This window comes from Rhincodon typus, chromosome 40 (assembly GCF_021869965.1).
Source record: "Rhincodon typus isolate 14 chromosome 40, sRhiTyp1.1, whole genome shotgun sequence".
In the NCBI taxonomy this organism is placed as follows: domain Eukaryota; kingdom Metazoa; phylum Chordata; class Chondrichthyes; order Orectolobiformes; family Rhincodontidae; genus Rhincodon; species Rhincodon typus.
The window spans coordinates 6,639,129-6,662,187 of record NC_063371.1 but is presented as its reverse complement, the minus strand read 5'-3'; the positions used below and the strand labels follow the sequence as shown (position 1 = coordinate 6,662,187).

Genomic DNA, 23,059 nt, shown 5'->3' with positions numbered 1-23,059 from the left:
CTGATGGAATACACCTCACTTGCCTGGATGAGTACAGCTCCAACAACACGAAAGAAACTTGATCCATTCAGCACAAAACAGCCTGTTTCATTGGCACCACAACCATCACCTTCAACATTCATTCCATTCAGCATAAACACAAGGTGGAAGCAGTGTATATTATTGACAAAATGCACTGGAATAACTCACCCGCATTCCTCTACTGGCACTTGCCAAACAGCAGATGAATAGGAACCTGAAGCTGCCCCTCCAAACCATGCACCATTCTAACCTCTTGCCATACTTTCACTGGTTCAAAATCCTGGAACTCTGTTCCCATCAATATGTTGGCGATGCCTACATGCCCAAGAATTACAGTAGCTCCAAGATGCAGCTCAACACCACCTTCTCAAGGGCAAGTAGATATTGGCAACAAATGCTGGCTTAGCCAGGGATGCTCAAATCTTGCACAGAAATAAAACAACCTCCCGAAGATTTGAAACACTTGGGAGCAATGAGGAGAGTTCCAACCAGTCCAAGAGTCTCAAGATGCTGCACTGCCAACATCTGACAAAAAAAAAAGGACTCATATGGAGCACCATACTTAAAATGAAGGAAGAGAAGAAAGGCAAATCTGTGTGACTACACTTATGAAAATACAGAAAATGCTGTCACTTGATTGCATCAATAGTTTCAAGAAATAGCCCTGAACAGAAAAAAACAACTGCATTCCAGACATTGGGAAAAACCTCAAGCATCCAGGACTGACTTTGAGCCAGCATATCCTGTTGCACCAGATTCTAAGCAAGGCTATTTAGCCCATCAGGTCATCTCCCATACACAACAGAAATGAATTGGCAACTTCACCTTCATCATTTAATTTGCTGCAAGAAAGATGGACTTAAATAATCCAATCTGCAAATCTCAGTAACGTATACTCACCTGCCCTTTTAAAAAGTGACCTGTTTTCACAAGTTGCCGCCACTGCACAGCAAATAGGTTCACTGTGTGCTGAGGAAGCATCACGTCAGTCTTTGCCCTTGCTAAAAACCTCTAATGTAATCTTCAGCCTGATATTGACTGCACAAGGACAAAGTCAAAAGTAACTTCAAATCTGAACATAATACTCCACTATAATATGAGAAACCTTGAAAGTTCAGCAAATAAATGGGATAAGTTGTTTTTGCCTGTGATGAAACAGCAGAATAAAGAATTTACTCTGTAATCTCTTGAGATTAGAAACATAGCAACCATAAAATATCAGTGATTGTGCGGCTCTTCAAATGTCACATTTTCAAACTTCGCAAGAAGCAAGAGTCTGTGATCTGTTTTTTCTACTGCTTTTGAAGAAATCCTATGTTGGGATGTGAATGTCAATGGAAAGGCCAGCACTTGTGGCCCATTTCCAATTGGCCTACAGGTGGCAGAGGTGGTGGTGAACCCTCTTCCTGAACTGTTGCTGTTCATGTGACGTTGGTACATACACTGCTGTTCCAAAGGGAGTTCCAGGATTTTGACCCAGTGACCATGAAGGAACAATGATATAGTTTCAAGTCAGGATGGTGTGTGGGTTGGAGGGGAACTTGCAGCTAATAGCATTCCCATTGTCTTTAGTCATGTCTTTCTCAGTGGCAGAGGTCACTGGTTTTGAAATTGCTGTTGAAGGGGCGTTAGCAATTTACTGCACTGCATGTTGGAGATGGAATGCAATACGGCCACAATGCTGGTGGGAGAAGGAGTCTATGTTCCAGGTAATTGATCAAGTGCCTGTCAAGCAAGCTGATTTGTGCTAATTTGTGTTGAGCTCCCTGAATGTTGTTGAAACTCCAACCATCCAGTCTTGTAGGTGATGGACAAGTTTTGGGAAGCCAGGAGGAGAGATGCTGGGACAGCATGGTGGTTCTGTGGCTCACACTGCTGCCTCACAGCACCACGGACTCGGGTTTAATTCCCAACCTTGGGTAACTGTTTGGAGTTTGCAACTTCTCCATGTCTGTATGGGTTTCCGCCAGAGGCCCCAGTTTCCTCCCACAGTCCAAAGATAGTCATAAAGATGTAAAGCATGGAAACAGACCCTTCGGTCCATCTCATCCTTGCTGACCAGATATCTTAAATAAATCTAGTCCCATTTGCCAGCATTTGGCCCATATCCTGCCAAACTGTTTCTATTCATATGCACATAAATGTTGTAATTGTACCAGGGTCCACCAGTTCTTCTGGCAGCTCGTTCCATACATGCACCACCTTCTGCATTAAAAGGTTGCCGCTTAGGTCCCTTTTTCATTTTTCCCCTCTCACCTTAAACCTATGCCCTCTAGTTTTGGACTCCCATACCCTGGGGAAAGTACGTTGTCTATTTATCCTATCCACGCCCCTCATGATTTTATAAACCTCTTTAAGGTCATCTCAGCCTCCAACACTCCAGGGAAAATAGTCCCGGCCTGTTCATCTTCTCCTTATAGCTCAAAACCTCCAGCCCTGGCAACATCCTGGTAAATCTTTTCTGATCCCCTTCAAGCTTCACAACATCCTTCCTATAGCAGGGAGACCAGAACTGCATGCAGTATTCCAAAAGTGGCCTAACCAACATCCTCTCCAGCCACAACATGATCTCCTGACACTTATATTCAATGCACTGACGCAAAGTGGCCTAACTAATATCCTGTACAGCTGCAACATGACCTCCCAATGCCTATATTCAATGCACTGACCAATAAAGACAAGCATACCAGACACCTTCTTCACTATCCTATCTACCTGTGACTCCACTTTCAACGAACTATGAACCTGCGCTCCAAGGTCTTTTTGTTCAACAACACTCCCCAAGACCTTAGCATTAAGTATATAAGTCCTGCCTTGATTTGCCTTTCCAAAATGCAGCACCTCACATTTATCTAAATGAAACTCCATCTGCCACTCCTCAGCCCATTGGCCATTCTGATCAAGGTCCCATTGGACTGAGGTAACCTTCATCACTGTACACCACACCTCCAATTTTGGTGTCATTTGGAAAGTGATGAAGCATACCGCTGTTCGCATCCAAATCATTTATATAAATGACAAAAAGCAGTGGACCCAGCACTGATCCTTGTGGCAAACCACTGGTGACAGGCATCCAGTGTGAAAAGCACCCCTCCACTCCCACCACCCTCTGTCTTCGACCTTTGAGCCAAAAGATGTGCAGGCAAATTTGTCATGGTAACTGCAGGGTTACGGGGATAGGGTGACGGGGTGTGTGGGTTTGGGTGCGATGCACTTTGAAGGATTGGTGCAGTCTTGATGGGCTGAATGGCCTCTTTCCGCACTTTAGGGATGCTGTGCATCGTTTGATGATTTCCATAACATGGCCTCGATCTGTATTGTAGGGATTCTGTGATTTCATGATTCCACTTGCCACAAAATTCCCAGTCTTTGACCTTCTTTGCTGTAGTCACTATCTTTACATCTTGTATTATGTTAATGGAACATTCAATGAGTGTAATCCAGTTGACTGTCAAGTGAAGTTGGTTAGATGATCTTTAGTTAGAAGGGGATTGCCTGGCACTTGTCTGGCAGAAATATCACTTGTTACTGATCAGCCCAAACCTGAATGTTGTCCAGATATTGCTGTATCTGAACAGCTTTAGGATGGAGCTTTGAAAAATTGTGACTACTGTTACATCCCCCATTTGAAGCATGGAAGGATAATCTTTGATCAAGTCGCTGAAAATAGTTGGGCCTAGGACACTATTCTGAGGAACTTCTGAAATGAGATTCTTAGTATAAGATATCTGGCTCCAACAACCAGAACCATCTTGATATGTGTTCAGTGTGATTCCAGTCAGTAGAGCTCATGTCACCCTATTCCCCTTGACTTCAGTTTTCAAAGGATTTCTTGACCCTCTGGCCCATTCAGTTAACAAGAACTTCATGTCAAAGGCAGTCGTTCTCATGTCACCTCTGAAATTCAGCTCTTACATTCTGCTTTTGTCTTGGATGACGTATAGCCACCATCACTTCACAATAGAGTTGTGGTTTTACCTCTGGAAGGAGGAGAGAGACAGATTCCATGAGATCACCTTTGGAGGTTAGCGAACAAAGACTCTGCTAAAACTGACTGCAATAATTCATCTTGTTAACTTTTACATTCTGAACAGAACATTGCTCCTTCAAGTCAAGTCACATGTGTAATCGGTGGTTAGGCTTCAAGTAGAGTCTTTTGTCCACTAATTAGGCCTCAGCAATGTAACATGAAGAGATGAAGAGAGGATAGAAGCTGGCTGTTCTTAGGAAGAAAAACAATTACTTGACTTTGGTGTTCAAAATTGTCAAAAGTTTGACAGAATGAAGAGACATGATATTGGCAGACATGCAAGTCAGTAACCAGAGGACAAAGATTTAAAGGCAATTATCCCATGTGGTTCTCCAATAGACTGCAATATGCAATTCAGTTATAACCCTTTTTTGTGTTGTGGCAGGATTTTGTTAAGAGAAGTAAAACTGTAAAATACCTGACAAGATTACGGTGTATGATAATTGGTAGCTATGGTACCCAGGGATTTATGATGTTGAGCTCATGTACGATTGAAGTAAAAAGCAGAATAGACTTGTGCGGCTCAGTTGTCAAGTCTTTCCAAGCTTACGTTCCTGTCAAATGGGGGAACAGTATTAAAATAAGAACCTGGATTTTGTGATCGGGGGATCATTGTGCTTACTCTTGCTGACAGATTTTTTGTAGACTTTGTTGGGACAGTGCAATGATAACGCAATCTATTCTAGCAAGCCGTCTCGCATCTTGGGTATCTGGGACGTGTAAGCAACTCTGTCCCTCAGTAGAGATAGCAAGGTGTAGAGCTGGATGAACACAGCAGGCCAAGCAGCATCAGAGGAGCAGGAAAGCTGACGTTTCGGGCACAGAATATTTGCTGAGGCGTGCAGAATCTAAGGAACTTAAAGCACATATTACAGAATTAAGTTAAGTGTAAATTCGTGTGCTGAAAGAGAGAGAAGGGGAAAAATAACATGGGATTCTAAGAGGTCAAAGAAGTAAAGAGGATAAAAAAAATCAGTTTCCTTTTCAACCAAACGTAAACCTGAAGTGAGAATCCACATTGAGTGAGTAGTTGCTGAATAAGCAGCACAGTTTCCTTCCATTTCCTGTTTGAATGCAGAGTTTGCTGTCATTAAAGTTGTGTCAAGTAGCTTCTTGAGAACCAAGTTAGTTCTGACACTTGATTTCTGGGTCTTACATCTCAGATATATTTTCAACATGAATCTGTTCAGAGGTGTTTTGTCACATCTCTGGAGCAACTGAGACATGAACTCAGATCTTCTGACCAAGAGGTTGGGACACTACAACTGCAGCAGAGAAGCCCTGGCAACCAAATTTAATGTTTAAGATCACATATGTCAGGCTGTTTATTTCTAAAGAAGCTGCAGTTTTTCTACTTAAAACATTAATCTGGTAAGGACAGTATTTCAGAACATCTCCCTCAAATATTCAACACCCTGTGTAAATATCTGAAGCACTTTCCAACCCTTGTCTGTGAGGTAGGTGAATACCCAGTAATAATGAACATGGAGATCAAGGCACAGAGTACAAAAGCATGTCAATGTATGGTTTTTGATTTTTGAAGTCGTGTTTCCCATTTCTGAGTCACAATCCCCAGAAGTGCTCTTAGACAAAACTAAATGTTTTCTTTTCCGTCACCATATGGGGGATAATAAAATGTAGGGTATGCAGGGTAGATTGATCTTAGTCGGATAATAGGTTGGCACAACATTGTGGGCTGAAGGGCCTGTACTGTGCTGTACTGTTCTATATTCTATGTTCAGATCACCCATGGTATATTTCATCTATTAACCACCACCAGTAAATCACCTCTATTTTCCAATTGATTAATTTACATGCAAAAAAGTCAATGCACATCATCAAAGGGGAGGGAGAGAGGGAGGGGATTTAATCAAAATGGGGTTGGAAGGGGAGTTACAGCATTCAAAACTCTGTGGTGCCCACCTCGCACTCTCTCTCTCTCTCAAGGCATCGACACTTAGTGGACAATGCGTACCTTTGCTCAGTCTAGATATTATTGAATTATCCTATTCAAGGATGTTATGACACACCTCTGGAACAGGTGGACCTTGAACCCAGACCTCCTGGTTCAGAGGAACAGATGGTCCCAATGCACCAAAAGAGTGCTATTTTCTCAGTTTATTGTATTCATTTTGATTGTTGACAGGTGTTAAGTTCTGCAATGACTGCTGTTACAAAACTGACAAGGAAGCTTCAGTAAAACTTCTTGAGCCACAGCACAATCACTGAGGAATGCAATTAAGAGCGAGGGCAGACTGCAGGAGGTTTACACAACAGCAGGGATGATAGATTACAAAATAATTGAATCCTCGGATAAGATGAGCCTTATCAGCGAAGAACTTCTCACTTGCAAATGAAGACTGTATGCAGTACTTGGCCACAAGGCTGGCAAGTAATCTTCTGAAAAATAGTTAACATTCTCATTCTGTCATTGGTTCACCCATAGCTATCAACATGGCTAAATTGTTATCACGCTCATCATCAATTGAGGTGATGATGGGTTCAGCTCTTGCCTATTTTAGATCGAATGTAGCGTCTGTGAGAAATCAACTGAATGTTTAGAGTGACAAGATGTGGTCTTGTGGATAGCACAACTCTGAGGTGTCAGAAGAAATGCAAAGCGATAATCGTGTAGGGATGCAATTTAATAATAGTTGCAGTAAGGATGAATGAAAGATGTCATTTTGTGAAGTATTTCAGCTGAAAAAGATACAAGAACATTGGTGCCGAGAATTAAACTCTCTATTCCAACATAAAGCTGTGTACAAAAAAATCTCCCAAATGAGAGGCAAATCTTCCACCTTTGTGCTCGTATAAGATCTTTACCCACTCATCACATAAACTGTGCTTTTTTTTTGAGAGGAGCATTGCCCATTTTGTCCCAAGCTTAGTTATTCCATGTTAACTATGGTACATTCACATAGTTATTTTCTCATTGAGATGTCCAGTCCTAAATCGTGTGAATATAGTCCTTCATCACATGATTTGGAATATTTGAAATGCATCACGGGTTGCATTGTCTCAAAGTTTCCAAAGCTGATGTTTCTCAATTTTTTATGGTTAATTTTGGATATTAAAAGTCAACTGGGGTATTCGGAGATCTTACTGGTAATATCAAAATGGTCTTTCATGACATCTCAATAAGCAGTGTCCCTTCTTTAAGTTCTGAAGGGGAGTCATACCAGACTTGAATTCTGTTTCTTTGTCCGCAGATGCTACCAGACTTTCTCCAGCATTCTGTGTTTGTTTTAGATTTCCAGTATAGGAATATTACAGGCTTAACAGGGTAAATGCTGACAGGACGTTTCCCTTCAAGGGAGTATCTAAGATGGAGGGTATAGTCTCAGAATAAAGGGGAATTAAGATAAAACGGAGATGAGGAAGAATTTCTTCTCTCAAAATGTGTGAGTCATTGAAACTCCTCACCACTGAGTCCTTGGAGATATTTAAGGCTGAGATAAGTGGAGGATCAGTGGGGGAATCAAGGGTTACAAACAAAGAGCAGGAAAGTGGATGTGAGGAGTGTCAGATCAGCCATGATCGTATTGAACGGTACAGCAGGCTTACGGGGCTGAACAGCCTACTCCTGTTGCTATTTCTTCTGGTAGTACCTGCAGTAATGTGCCTTTATGTCTTGTTCTAATGTTTCATCCAGGAGACATCACATCTCACATTCAACACAGCACTGAAATGCCAGAGTTGTGATCAAGTGTTTCTATGACTCCTAAGCTTCAGACTATAAACGAAGTAAAGTCAACAAGTGTGTCTTCTCAGGGATAAAAGCAAAATTGAACTCACTTCAGCAGCAAATATTCTCCCAAAATTAGAAATGGTTTCCAACACTTAATGGAAAAGCTTATGAAGCTACAAAATAGGAAGTGAATAAACTTGCAAGTAACAGTGACTCATATAGCGACTGGTCTTCAGCACATAAAAGTCACAAGGCCACTTTGATATCTCGCAAAGTAAATTGTTTTCACACTCTGATGTTCCATTGACAGCATTCTTGGTGTTTATTGCTCAGTAAGTAACTGAAAAAAGTCATTTCAATTAACAGTAATTATGTAGTTTCAGGATTGAGCAGGAACTATTGATAATATCATTCAAAGCTCGACCCTTCAAGCCCAAAACTGAACGTTTTTCATTGGAGTACAACATATTCACTTCTGGAAGGTATTCACTACTTCTAGCAACTTGAACCAGAGAGTTTTAAGAACTGCAATGGCAATATTGACATTGCTTGGCGAGCTTGTTTTTACAGGCAGGACCATCATTTCAGAGCCTGGTAAAAATCACTTCATTTAAAATGGACAACAACATACTCAAGAAATTTTTACAAAAAAAATTACATTTTGGTTCCACACAGTGCAGATTCCCCACACGTATAATTTTCTTCTCTATGCGACACACCATGGGTAAAGCGTGAGGGAAATGACATTGTGGAACCACATGAAGATGTGTGAAGAACACTGTGCATCACATCACCTTTTTGAAGACATTGGTGATTCTGGCAACAGACACAGGTTGCTTCAGTCATTCTCGAAAGTCTCAGCCCAACTGAGAATGAGCAGTGCTTTTCGAGTAAATTTGACCACACACATTTTTTGAAAAAAAAATGTTCTAGTTGACAGATAAAGTGTTTTGCTTTGTTGTCGTGTTTGTGTATGTTGTTTTCTTGTTCATTTTTCCCTCATCATCCCACAGATATCCAAAGAAAAATTATTTGTCCACCATTTAGTTGGGCATCAGTCAACTGCATTAATTAATGAAAACCATCACAAATGTCGGAGAACTTAAATAAAAGCAAACACTTTATGTTAACAACCATGTTGTTTGATGTTTCAGATGCTAATTTTCAGCTGACAGCCAGGTGACACTCAAAAAGACTCTAATAGTGAGAATTCAGGGCAATCAGGTTCTGGGAAAGGAAATGGGTGGCACCGACAAGTCCAGAGAATCCTGGATATCAAGGGATTTACAGAATTGGCAAAGTTTAAAAAAGAAAGTTTCAACAGATACCGAGGGTTGAAAACAGCAGATGACTTTTAAGGCTTGAGAAACTGTAACGGGTTACTGCAAAAAGCAATTAGGAGAGCGAAGAGAGGGTATGAAAAAAGACTGGTGGCTAACATTAAGGGAAATGCAAAGGCATTTTATAAGTATATTGGGGCAAGAGACAAACAGCAAGGCCCATTTGAGACCAAAGTAGCAATTGGTGTGTAGAACTGGAAGACATAGTTGAGAATTTAAGTGGTACTTTGCATGTGTATTCACTATAGAGAAGGACAATGAAGGTACACAGTTCAGAGAGGGGAACTGTGATATACATGAGTAAATGAGCATTGAGATGAAGGAGGTCGTAGTGGTTTTAGCAGGTTTGAAAGTGAATACATCTCCACGCCCAGATAACGTGTATCCCAGGCTGCACCATTATTCAGGAAAGGTGGGAGGGATAAACCAAGAAACCTCCTTATTTTTATATTCCATTCTCTTTGAAATAAAGACAAACATTTAATTTGTTTTTCCAATTACCTGCTGAACTTGGATGCTAGTTTATTGTGATTCATGCATCTCAGTTCAGGTCACTATATTTGAAGAACCATGCAGTTCTGGTCACCATATGCTAGGAACCATGTGTTTGGAGAGGGTTCAGAAAAAAATTACCGGAATGTTGCTGGGAATGGAGGGTGTAAGTTATTTTTAAAAAAGGCTAGATAGGCCAGGATTTTTTTCACTGGAGCATAGGACGCTGAGGGGTTTATAAAATCATGAGGGGTATAGACAACGTGAATAGCAAGGGTCTTTTCCCTCGGGCAGGGGATTCAAAACTAGGGGGCATATTTTTAAAGGGAGAGGAGAAAGTTTTAAAAAGGACATGAGGGATAACTTGTTTACACAGAGAGTGGTTTGTATTGGAATGAACTGCCAGAGGAAGTGGTGGATGCAGGTGCAGTTTCCACATTTAAAAGACATTTGGATAACTACATGAACAACAAATGTTTGGAGGAATGTGGGCCCAGCACAGGCAGGTGGGACTATTTTAGTTTGGGAACATGGTCAACATGAAAGAATTGGACCGAAGGGTCTTTTTCCATGCTGTATGACTCTATACCTCTATGTTGGTTGCAGGGAAGGTGAAGTGGATTGTATCTGGGCTGGAGTGGTTCAGCAATGGAAGAGCTGGGGTTGTTTTCCTCAAAGCAGACAGGGCCGAGTGGGGACCTGACTGAGTTGTGCAGAGTTATGCAGGGTTTAGACAGGGTGATAGGGAGAAACATTTTCCCTTTGTGGAGGGGTCAATAATTAGGGGGCACAGTTTTAAGCTAAGGTTTAGAGGGGATTTGAGGAAAAATGTTTTTCACCAGACAGTTGTGGGTAACTAGAACTCACTGCCTGAAAAGGGTGCAGAGGTGGGAAGCCTCAAGACCTTGAACAAGTATTCAGGTGGTCCATTGAAATCCCGTAGAATACGACGCAACGGGGCAGGTGCTGGAAAGTGGACTGAGAATGGATGGATGTTTGATGATCTGCTCGGTCAAAATCGACCAAAAGGGCCTCTTTCCATGCTGCGTAAGCTATGACTTTGTGAAAGACTATTACTCGTTTCAAAAGTTTCCAATTTTTTATCAGATAGTAAGAACTGCCGATGCTGGAGTCTGACGTAACACAGTGTGGAGCCGGAGGAACACAACAGGCCAGGCAGCATCACAGAAAGTTGACATTTCGGGTCGGAACCCTTAAGGGTCAGCTTTCCTGCTGTTGTGATGCTGCCTGGCCTGCTGTGTTCCTCCGACTCCACACTCTGTTATCTCCAAACTTTTGTACTGTCTCATCTAAACCATAAAAAAAAAACATGGCAATGGAGTTATAAGTCTAAACAGTGGTCCGCTGTATGGGACAAGAGCTACCCAGCTCTTCACAATGACAATCCGTCCGGGGAGAAGTTCAATGGACTGGATGTGAACACACATCTCTGTCCGGCACAGCTGAAACACTTGTTAGATTTCAACAAAACTGGGAGAGAACTAAAATACAAGTTACATCGACCAGTCCATCTGAGACTTACCATTCCTTGGAGCTCGATGTCTTGATCGTCTGTTAGTACGAGCACGATATTCCGTCTTTTACAGTGTCCGAAACGAAAGGACACGATCAGGAATAAAAGTGCGACCAACTTCATGATGTTGTGTCGGTCGGAAGAGAAGCAAGTGGGGATGGCTCGGTGTGTGGGTCGGGATTGTCTTGCCGGGGGTTTGGGGGGAGAGGAATCCCCCCCGCCGTCTCACACGGCAAGTTTCGAGCAGCTGTCGCTTCCTGGTTCCCTCCCCCTCCAAGTGGGACGGGAACAGCAGGAGGTGGAGTGAACAGACAAAGCCCGCAGCCAATCAGCCGGCCCACTAAAATGTCAGTCTCTCAATATCTTTCTGAAATGACCAGTTGGCGTGCTCGGTTCGTAGGGCAGGGCTCGCCTTCGGTGTGTGAACTGTGTTTTTCACTTGAGAGATTCTGAAACTCTCTTGGCTGGACTGGTTGCCATTTTAAATTCACTTTTTTCTTTAAAAAAAACGGAAATAAATCCAAACAGAGATAACCAACATAAAAAGTCAGACTGGTCTTTAACTTATTGCTCTCGGTGGACATGAAATATCTGACGACCGACAGATATCAATCCAACCCCCAAGAGTGACACCTTTTTAGCCACACGTTTTGGTTTCAAAGGAACATTTCTTCCACACGATGGAAGTAAATATATTTAACCTTTGTGTCAACAACATCTCCCACCATGGCAGTGGTTCAGACTCGTCCCTATCCCTTCCCTACAAAAACAAAGTCGCCGGAAAAGTTCAGCAGGTCTGGCAGCATCTGTGATGGAAAAAAAAGAGTTAATGTTTTGGGTCCGGTGATCCTTCCTCAGAACCTCCCTTCCCTACGCGTGCAATAATCTTCAATTGTAAAACTTCCAAACTCAACACATGACTCCAATACAATTCAAAATACCGCAGCCCTCATCCTCACCTGTCCAACATTTTGCGTTGTCGAGGCCTGAAGCGGACCGCTACTGAGCTAATGACGACATCTCTCAACTTATTTTTCAGTTCCCTCTTCCCCAAGTTCATGATCTCATCTAGGTTTTTGTCTTGTTGAAGGCACTCTCCTTTTCTCTCACTGGTTGTCACTCTCCACTCATAGGGGATGCAGTCTAGACCAGATTTCTAAAAGAAGCAAGCAGGAATTTGCAGATGCTCTTAGCATCTTCTAATACTGTCTGTTTAAGCAGGGTGCCAGAGAATTATATTGTTTAAGAAGGACAGCAAGAATCTGTTTGTTGAGAAAAATAATAGTCACACAGCACTGAAACAGATCCTTGGGTCCAACCACTCCATGCGCACCATAATCACAAACCCAACTTGTCCCACCTGCCTGAGCTTGACCCATATGCTTCCAAACATTGCTTAGACATGTACTTAGCTAAATGTCTTTTAAACATTGTTACCATACCCACATTCACTACTTCATCTGGAAGTTCATTTCATGCAGGAGCCAATCTCTGTGTAAAAAAAACTGCCCCGCATATCTTTTTTAAATTTTTCCCTCTCACCTTGAAAATATGCCACTTAGTCTTGGTCCCCCACCTGAGATAAAACACAAGTATCATTCACCTTGTCTATACTCCTCATGATTTTTCAGTCTTTATAAGGTCACCCCTCAACCTGCTATGCTTCAGTGAAAAGAAGCCGGAGCCTATCCAGCCTCTCCTTATAACTCAAACCTTCCATTCCTGGCAACATCCTGCTAAATGTTTTCTGAACCTCTTCAGCTTCACAATATCCTTCCATTTAAAGGGTGAGCAGAACTGAACACAGAATTCCAGAAGAGGCCTCTTTGATACAGAATAAGTATCATTAAAAAACAGCATATGGCATCGAAACAATATCAGTTCTGAATTTCAATTTGAAGATTTATACATTTTTGTTATCCAAACATTGAATGAATATGGGATAAAATATTTAGGCTACAGGTCTCAGTAAGCAACTAAGTGACCCATTTCTATGTTTCTGTACACTTACAGATCGATAACTTGGGACCAGTGATCTCAGAAGGACTGGAGGGAATTTGAGGAACAAGGTCTTTCTTCAGAGAATGGTGGGGGGGATGGATTTAATGTCTGAAAGGTCATCAGAAGCAGAGACTTTGATCATGGTTAGGTGAAAATGCCGTAACCTAAAAAAGCTACAGACTAAGAACTGGAAAGTGGGATGAGGTTACAACTACCTTTAAGTCAAATAGACATGATGGGCTGAATGGTGTCCTTCCGTGTTGTTAATGCCTAAAATTGTATTGTCAGCCAATATGCCTTTAGCGTCTCAAAGTCTGTGCAAAGTTTCGTTCTCTTCACCACTTCCCTTCTTGTTTTCACGAGTTCCGTCAACTCTGTGCCTGTGAGTCACCCCACCCTAATCTTGTTTTACCTTTTGTCACTATTTGGTCTATAGAATAGAAATTATTTTGAGACATCCAAATACATTTTTACGGCCTTGCTTTAATTGTGGCTTCGTATACAATTCCAGTGACCCGTGCAGTGCTCAATCATGCATATCAGAATGTCTCAAAGTGAGTGTCCAGACTTTACTAGCTCATTTCAGGCAGCTGGAAGATTTTAATATTGGAACATGGGAAGAGAAGGAGGCCATTCATCCCCTCGAGCCAGTTCAACATTCGATGAGGTCATGGCTGATCTGTAGCTTATGTACTTCCATTGGACCCATATCCCTTTGCTTACCAAAATGTACCTGTTTCAAATTTAAAATTAACAACTCATTGATTATTGATTTGGAATAGCGAGGAAATAAAGCTTAGCTCAGATTCACTACTCAGTGAGTCATGCTTGAAACTGTGTAGATCCTGGGGAACACAGGATGCTCAAGCTTTTTAGTTGGCCTCAACCATGATGACTAACTACTTAGAAATGCCATAAATGGAGGCTGAGTTTATGCAACCCATGGAACTGTATTCCAAAAACATCAATATTTTTACAAAAACTGAAGGAAGAAAAATATGAAACAAAATTGTACTTTGTCCAGAATTATAAGCCCAGACTCCTTCCACTCAAAATCTAAGGATGGAATCTTCCCAAGACCTGAATGACATGGGGCTGCAGTGAAAATTGGAAGAACGATATAAGATGTTGAGAGAAGCATTTCTCAGCTTCGAGACTGACAAATCTCATTTTCCAGTCAAGTCCCAAACATGAGATTCTGGACAGTGAGAGGATTATTAATGGAAATTATTGCTCATTATCACCTTCATTCCTGCCTAATGTCACCTCATTAATATGCAGCCTCCCATTCTCCCATTCACTGATAGAAACTAGACATGAAAACTCCTGACATGAAACTCAGAGCAGGTATCTAGCAGCTTGCTCCTGCGGTCCTTCATTCTAGACACCTGGCAATAAGATCTCAGCACGTGCTCCCTGCCAGCAGCTATACACACCCCAAATCCATGGATATTGATAACTAACAAGTATAAGATTCTCTGCATCACCATGGACATCTCTGATCCACATGCAACACAGTCCTACACTTTGCTGTGCACTGGTATCTCTCTTTGTAATGTTACTGCAAGGACACTGCTGACAGAGACAGTCACCCAGCTCATGGACTGGTGCAGGAACATCTCACTTGCTCTCAGCCCTCATTCATCTTATGCTAATCTGATGCTCACAGCATCTCTACCTTGCTTTATGCTGTATTGTTTTTCATAGCTTTGTCCCCTCAGCTGTGTTTTAGATTATCACGGACAAAAAGCCAGGCAGTTTGTCAAGATTGTCAGTCATCAGTCAAAGGGATAACATGTCATTTTACAAACAGTACTATGTGATTCTCAAAACTGCAATCTGTGCCAACTTTACACATAGCAAACACACTGCATGTACTGCAAGGATACCCCTTTGTCTCCAAATGAAAAGGGAGTCATCCTAAGTGAACAGGTCCTAGGGCATAAAGTCCAGGGCAGCTTCTGCTATCTGTTAGTTACTTGGGGAAATCAGGGTCATGGATTTTTTCCTTCTCGGTGGAATGAGTGAAGAAGTAATGAAGAAGATTGATGAAAGAGCGATGGATGTGATTTATATGAACTTCAGTAAGGCGTTCAACAAGGTGTTTCATGATTGACTGGTTAGCAAGATTAGATCACATGGAATCCATGGATACAGAACTGGCTCAAAGATAGATGACAGAGGATGGTGGTGGAGGGTTGCTGTTTGGACCAGAGGCCTGTGACCAGCAGTGTGCGGCAAGGATCAGTGCTGGGTCCACTGCTTTTTGTCATTTATATGAATGATTTGGATATGAATGCAGGAGGTATTGTTAGTAAGTTTGCAAATGACACCAAAATTGGTGGCGTGGTGGATAGTGAAGAAGGTTAATTCAGAGTACAACAGGACCTTGTTCAGATGGGCAAATGGGCTGAGGAGTGGCAGATGGAGTTTAACTTAGGTAAATGTTATGTGCTGCATTTTGGAAAGGCAAATCAGGGCAGGACTTTCCACTTAATGGTAAGGTCCTGGGGAGTGTTGCTGAACAAAGAGACCTTGGTGCCCAGGTTCATAGTTCTTTGAAAGCGGAGTTGCACATGGACAGGATAGCAAAGAAGGCATTTGGTATGTTTGCCTTTATTGGTCAGTGCATTGAGTATAGGAGTTGGGAGATCATATTGTGGCTGTACAGGATATTGGTTAGGCCACTTTTGGAACACTGCTTTCAATTCTGGTCTCCCCGTTATAGGAAAGATGTTAAGATGCTTGAAAGGATTCAGTATAGGAAGGATATTGCCAGGTTTGGAGGGTCTGAGCCAGAGGGAGAGGCTGAATAGGCTGGTGCTATTTTCCCTGGAGCATCAAAGGATGAGGGGTGATCTTATTGAGGTTTATAAAATCATGAGGGGCATGATGGGGCGAATTGCCAAGGTCCTTTCCCAGGGTGGGGGAGTCTAAAACTAGAGGGAAATGGTTTAACATGAGAGGGACTTAAGGGGCAACATTTTCATGCAGAGGGTGGTGTGTGTATGGAATGTGCTGCCAGAGGAGGTGGTAGAGCCTGCTGCAGTAACTACATTTAAAAGGCATCTGGATGGGTACATGAATAGGAAGGGTTTAGAGGGATATGGGCCAAATACTAGTAAATGGGCATAGATTAATTTAGGATATCTGATTGGCATGGACAAGTTGGAGTGAGGGACCTATTTCCATGCTGGACATTTCTGTGACTCTCAGTCAAATATTGGGCACCCTGCCATTAGACGTGGCTCTTTGAGCCCTGCTGTAGGCTGTATTCAGCTGTTATGAGACAGAATAGGATTAATTGAGATAAAAGTGGGTACACAGTTGTGAGTGCTGGTGCAGGTGTGGGAAAGATGATGAGATGTCCCAAGTAACTGAGAATTTTCAGAAGCCATGCAGGATTAATAAAGCGGGGGGTTGGGGTGATTGAGAGCATGGAAGAAGTTGCGTGCACCTGTCAGAATAGGAAAGCACCGGCTTTGGAGGGAATTGGGTGCAGAAATCCCGGCAGTGGTGAGTAGATTTGGTGAGCGGGAACATTGGGCTAATATCGGATGAGAGCGGCACTACAGGGTCATGGTGGAAAGTTAATGTGCTGAGTTTTTAATGATGATTGCACAATAAAAAGTGTACTTGGGCCTCCTGGAAAGAAACCCTCCGTTGAGTTGAACAAAAATGTCCTTCAGCCAAACCATCTTCAGTTGCTCCATCGTCAGATCAGAAGATCAGAAGTGGGTTTGTTTGCGAATGATTGCACAATGTTCAGCACCATTCATGACTCTTTAGTTGCTGAAGCAATTCATGCTCAAATACCACAAGATCAGGACAATATCCAGACTTGGGCTGACAAGTGGCAAGTAACATTTGCGCCACACAAATGCCAGGCAATGACCATCTCCAGCAAGAGACAATCTAACCACCATCTCTTGACATTCAATGACGTTACCATTACTGAATCCCCCACTGTCAACATCCTGGGGGTTACCATTTAGCAGAAACTCTGTTGGACTCACCACATAAACGCAGCGGCTACAACAGCAGATCAGAGGCTAGGAATACTGCGGTGAGTAACTCACCACTTAACTCCCCAAAACCTGTCCACCGTCTAAAAGGCACAAGTCAGGAGTGTGATGGAATACTCCCCACTTGCCTGGATAGGTGCAGCTTCAATAACATTTAAGGAATTGGATACCATCCAGGACAAAGCAGCCCGCTTGATTGGCACCACATCCACAAACATCTACTCCTTTCATGACCGATGCTCAGTAGCAGCAGTGCGTACTGTCTACAAGATGCATTTGAGCAACTCACCAAAGATTCTTCCATGTTACCTTCTAAAACCATGACTATCACCACTGAGAAGGGCAAAGGCAGCATTTACATTGGATCACCAACTCCAACATTTACATTCAGTTAACACCATTTACTTTGAATCGGTTTTTGCTTTGTACTGAGGAGTAGCCGATGTACGACCACACATGCTGTAATCGTGGACACTTTGTGTTGCTTGGCAGAAGAACCCTACTATCGAGCGAACCGAAGCAATGGCCATAAGTCATGTTGTGAAGCAATGAAAGTTCCTGTTGATGGTTATAGACATTTTTGTTGGCAAAAGAGGTGCCTCTCAAACAGGGCTGCTTTGGAGTTGATTTTACTTTGTTGGATTGTCAGCAAAAGTCTCATTTCGTTTTTGCATTCATGTGGGGTTCAGAATAGTTCACTTGTGGAAAACCTTGAATGCATCCAGAGAGTGTCGGGTGTTGAAGTTGCCTCAATGTTGCAGACCGAGTTGATAGACGTTTATGATAATGTTTTGCTGGGTGGAATCGGATTGTTTGCACTGTTGAGTAGACTGGGTTGTTGAAGGAGGAGGCAGAGGGTGAGTGCTCCGTGTCGCTGCCGGTCCCGTCTCCCCGGACACGAGCACGCGCCTGAGCGCCGGGCGTGAGCCACTTCCGCGGTTCAGCCGGTGGAGCGATTGTAAATGACGCTTGGTTTGGCTGGAAAAAAGGCTTCCTGTGTTGCAGTGTGGGTGCGCTCAACCGTTCAGTTACTTCATTTACAATGTCTCCCATTTTTGTCAGGCTTAAAATGCAGCAGCTTTCAGCTTCTAGGGAGGGCTCCCTCGGTTTTGCTTGTGTGTTTTTGTATGTCTGTATCTGTGTCTGTCTCTCTCTCTGTGTCTGGGTTTTCTGGTTGTCACAAGCTGGCAACAGCAACACTCCTGAAGCTAAGTGACCTGCTGAGGCAATGGCCGCGACCATCACTGTCCCAGCAGCAATGGAAACAGGGTCTTGAAAGTTACATGTGGTGCATTTCACTGGGGACTGCCAGTCTTTTCTCTCTCACGTTTGACCGTGTTGCTTCTTGTCCCTTTCCCAGCTCAGCATGGCCTTGCTGCCTCGGAAGAAGAAGCGGAAAGATCCAGGTCTTCCTGGTGCCTCTCACTCTCGGGCCGGAGATGGTCCCCTCACAGTGGCAAAGTTCTCTGAAGTTGGCATATTTTTGGTGGAGAGGAAAATGGGCTCGAGCAGGAGAAGCTTTCTCACACAGCTTGCTCGGAAAAAGGGGTTTCGAGTGGAAGAGCGGATGAGGTGTGTGAGCTGGAGCTATGCATTGCACCAAAGGTTTGATGACTGATTGTAGAATCCCTACAGTGCAGATAGAAGCCATTTGGCCCATCAGGTCTGCACCAACCCTCTGAAGAGCATCCCACCCAGAGCCACCTTTTCACCCTATTCCCATAATCCCATAATTACTGTGGCCAAACTACTGCACACCTTTGGACAGTGGGAGGAAAACGGTGCACCTGGCAGAGACCCACACACACACGGAGAGAACATGCAGACTCCCCACAGACAGTCAGCCAAGACTGGAATCAAACCAAAATCCTTGGTGCTGTGAGGTAATAATGCTAACCACTGCTTCGTCATCTTTTAAACCATCCTCACCGTGAGTTTGACATAACTTGGATATATCCCATGAATTGTCATCAAGTGTTGCCTAGCACTGCTAGCATGTGGAAAGAAGCCATTTAACTTATTTTGGTAGGAGGCCATTCTGGCTCTCCAAATGAGCACAGTGATTTAGTACCATTTTCCTGTGCTTTCCCCTAAAATCCTGCACATTGTTTCTGTGTAAATCATTGTCATTGCCCTCTTGAATACTCCCTGTGAGCTCTTACTATTATCATTATTAAATATTAGTTGGTAGTATTAAACTTCAGTTGCTTAAAAAAATTGTCAAAACTTTTCACCATGCAGTCATCATGATAGTTTGTAAGATGACATATCGAAGGTGAAAACCAAAATGGAAATTGCATGGGCAAGAGTGTGATGGGTTGGCAATTGGTCTCTTGATTGAGAGTTGAGTTGCCGTGAAGCAGGCTTTGGATAATGTTGACTGACAATTCACAGCCAGTCTTTGTTTCAATTTTAAAATGGGCAGGTTGACTCAGTTTGATGTGGGCATTGCCCTGAGAAAAGAACCAGTGAGCGGCTGTGACCTATTCTATTGCAATGGAACAGTTGCAGTGCATGTCGCTGTTCTTGGGGTCTGCAAAGAACAGGGTCCTGTGTATTCATCTGTGTAGCTTCTGGTACGTGCATGTGAGTCATGCTGTGAACCTTGACTGACCATACCGAATTAGTTGTCGGTGTCGTTTGTGGCAAATTGTTTCCATTTGCAGAGTCACATATAACACTGGACACAGTTGCGATGGCTCGTGAGGACAGTCAGTATCCTTGTTTGTTTCAAAAAGGGGCCATGCTGTCTGATACAATCCACCCATTTCTTTGGCATGTACAGATTATATACCTGGAATTGCAGCAGCACTACAATCAATAAACCACGTTACTTACTTGTGTGACAGACAGGACACTTTGCCGACTTGACAGCAGTATCCAAGAATTGTCACGTACGGAAGAGGCCTTTCATTCCTTTCAATCCATACTGCCAAAAATACACTCTGAACGACACTTGTCTCCCACTCTCCTGCACTGAATTGACCCTTCAAGTGCTCATCCATGCACTTATTAAATGTTGTGAGGTGCCCCACCTCAACTATCCTCCCAGGCAGTGCATTCCAGACTCCCAACACACTGGGTTTTTCCCCCACAAGACTTTTCCTCACATCCCCTCTTAACCTCCTGAATTTCACTTGAAAAGTGTGCCCCCCCTTGTTCTTGACACTTGGACTGAGGGGAAACAGCTGCTTTCTATTCACCCTGTCCATGTCCCTTACAATCTCAATCACCTCTATCAGGTCCTCCCTCAATCTTCTCTGCTCTGAAGAAAACAACCAGCCTCTCTTTCCAGCTAAATGGTCCATTCCAGGCACCATCCTGGTGAATCTCCTCTTCAGTCCTTTCAGAACAGTCTCATCCTTCCTCCCTTAAGAGCGGTCACATCCTTCCTTTAGAGTGGTGACCAGAATTGCAAACATTACTCCAGCTGTGGCCAAACACAAGTTCTCTCCTGCCAAATCCTGTCTGTTCTTGAGTTTGTACAGGTCCTTGCTGCTGTGCCAGGAACCTGAAGCTCCCTCTGCTGTCCCACTTTTCTAGCTGTAAACTGGGAAGAATCTAGACAATGCTACTTTTTAAGATCCCGTTCTTGAATCAGTTTTCTGAAATTTCCTCCGCACCTTAACTTTTAACTGGTTTGTGTCATTTATTTCAACATAGTTTCCTGATCCTGGCACCAGGGAGGCAACAAACTGTAGTTGCAGCAATGCTCCTTTAAGCCTTGGCAAATGTGCCTGAACTTGTACAGTTGTTTCAGTGTATTGCTGGGTCTCTCAAAGTGCCATGTGTGTTTCTGAGTGTAGTCTGGAGGTCACGAAGCTCATGCCTGCTCAGCCCTGATCTTAGGTAGGATGTTAACATCGTTGTTGGACTGGCATTCTTCATCCATCCCAAATTATCCTTGAAGGTGCTGTCAGGAGGCAGGTTACCCTGTCCAGGATTTTGTCCTAGAAACCATCCGATCATGACAATGACTGTCCAAGTCCGAATGAATGGAGACTGTTAAACAACGGAGATGATGATAAACTCTAGAATCTGCTGCTGTAGCCCTAAGAGGCAACAGTGGTTGCATTTTAAGGAGTGCTGTGCAACCACTTCCTGAATTGCTGCAGTGCTTCTCGTCAATGCAGTCTGCAGGTGGGAATTCATTGTGTCACAGCAGCATGTAAATTTCCACAGATTAATAAAATTTTGTGAAATCTGGGTGAGTTTAGAAAGTAGAAGTAAATGGAATGTATTCTAATATTTTCTTGAGTAACATAAAATAAGCAAAGACAAGTGGCAACAGAGATCATTTGGAAAACATATTGTTCAAGAAGACTGATTGATACTGGACAGTTTTTTGTGTCCATGTGAGTCAAGATTAAAAACAAGAAATAAATTGAAGTTAGCAATGAAGTTGGATAACAGATTGCACACTAAGGGAAGAAAAAGGAACAGGAAATCTGTTGACAGAACATGGAGATGAACAATTATTGTTTAAGATTTTAATTGCACATTGGAGTGTTAACAAGAAAATATGTACATGACTTATGAGCATAGATCAAAATAACTTAGTGACAGGAGACAAAAGTGGGCCGAGCATCGTGGGAGTGGTGACTGTAACATGTTGAGATTGCAGGTCCAAATAGAACTCTTTTTCTCTGTTTGTGGGACGTGAGTGTCACGAGCCGGGTCAGCATTTATTGCGTGTTGCTTATTGCCCTTGAGAAGACGATGAACTGCCAGTACAGAAGTAAGATGGAACGTAGAAGTTGATGACGATGACTCTGCACCAAAGTGGAAAGTGATGTTGAGAATATAGGATTGAAGATCAACAGCTGAATTTTTGAAAAGCAGTTCGAAAAGTTTTCTTCTTGGTTCAGTGGATGTAGATGCGCTGGAAAGGGCTGAATTTATTGCTTATCCCCAGTTGCACTGTTAAAAGGTTGTGATCTTGAGCCTCTTTATTGAACCATTCATTGTAAGTGACTTCAGGACAACCATACAACTGTATCATGTGGAGTGGGTTCAGTGATTTTGACACAGTGACTGCAAATGATCGGTGATGTGCTTCCAAATCCAAACCAAATAAAGCTGTAAACATGTACACCATTAAAAATCAAGATTAATCCCTCTGCCACATTCCAAAATTTGAAATAATCGATGGAGGGATTAAAACCAGATTAAACATATCAGCAGGTATAGCAATTTCATTTAAAAAAAAAGTTACATTTACACTTTGAATGGAGGAAGGCTGTCTGTTGTTTAAGAGTAGGGGCATTTGTATGTAATTGACCAAATTTACAGAAGAGGCTTGTCACATGGCAAGAAGTAAGAAACGAGTTGAATAGTGAGTTTTAGGAAGACCACTGGCAGCGTACTATGGACAGTTTGGGCTGCATATGTTTGGAAGTATGTTGGAACAAAATGTAAATTGGGCAGAGAACCTTACTGTGCTGCTTGATAGGATGAAATAAAATACAAATAAAAGACTTCTAAAATTGGAACCATTTCCTGACTGCAAGATTTTCAGGGATTACTCAACAGAATTTTTTTCAAGGAATGGGGCAGAATAGGTAGATCCAATCTGTTTCCAGTGTTCGGATGGTTAAAGAGAAGATGTTGATATTGGATGAAATAAAAAAAACTTGGAGACCAAAATGGCTGTTTTTAAAAGAACTGCAAGGTTTCAAGGCTGTCTGTGCTTTAATGAACAACTGCATAATGTTGACATTTAGACACAGTTTACAAATGATTACAGAATAATAGGGTGGTTCAAGTGGCAGTCATCTGGTTAACCTTGGGATCTGAGCAGGCAAACAGAACTGCAGGAAATTTTAGACGTAAGGTTCAGGAAAATGAAAATGAGATTTTGAAACAGGAGCTGGCAGTAATTTAGGAATAGTGGAATGTGGAATGAGATTTTGAAACAGGCGCTGG

General features: G+C 42.6%; 2 protein-coding genes and 1 long non-coding RNA gene across 8 annotated transcripts in view; 2 read left to right on the top strand and 1 right to left on the bottom strand.

The window, feature by feature from the left end:
* Positions 1 to 11,422, bottom strand: part of gnsb (glucosamine (N-acetyl)-6-sulfatase (Sanfilippo disease IIID), b) — a 39,645-nt gene extending 28,223 nt beyond the window's left edge. Inside the window, exon 1 of one of the 2 annotated variants that reach the window (XM_048618613.1) lies at positions 11,118 to 11,422. In XM_048618613.1, coding sequence (XP_048474570.1) covers positions 11,118 to 11,231 — 114 coding nt within the window. In that variant the 5' untranslated portion in view covers positions 11,232 to 11,422. The remainder of the gene's footprint in view (positions 1 to 11,117) is intronic. The other variant, XM_048618614.1, reaches the window with a different exon arrangement.
* polm (polymerase (DNA directed), mu) overlaps positions 1 to 23,059 on the top strand; it is a 225,292-nt gene that overhangs the window by 181,277 nt on the left and 20,956 nt on the right. For 2 of the 5 annotated variants that reach the window (XM_048618609.1, XM_048618607.1), the window contains exons 1-2: positions 17,490 to 18,144; positions 18,495 to 18,706. The exons of 2 other annotated variants lie outside the window; for them this stretch is intronic. In XM_048618609.1, the coding sequence (XP_048474566.1) occupies positions 18,097 to 18,144; positions 18,495 to 18,706 (260 nt within the window). In that variant the 5' untranslated portion in view covers positions 17,490 to 18,096. Of the gene's footprint in view, positions 1 to 17,489; positions 18,145 to 18,494; positions 18,707 to 23,059 lie in introns of those variants that run through there. One more of the 5 variants, XM_048618608.1, reaches the window with a different exon arrangement.
* LOC125487349 lies at positions 11,478 to 13,915 on the top strand. Its single transcript, XR_007265835.1, has 2 exons — positions 11,478 to 11,794; positions 13,122 to 13,915. It is a non-coding gene; the product is annotated as an uncharacterized LOC125487349 (long non-coding RNA).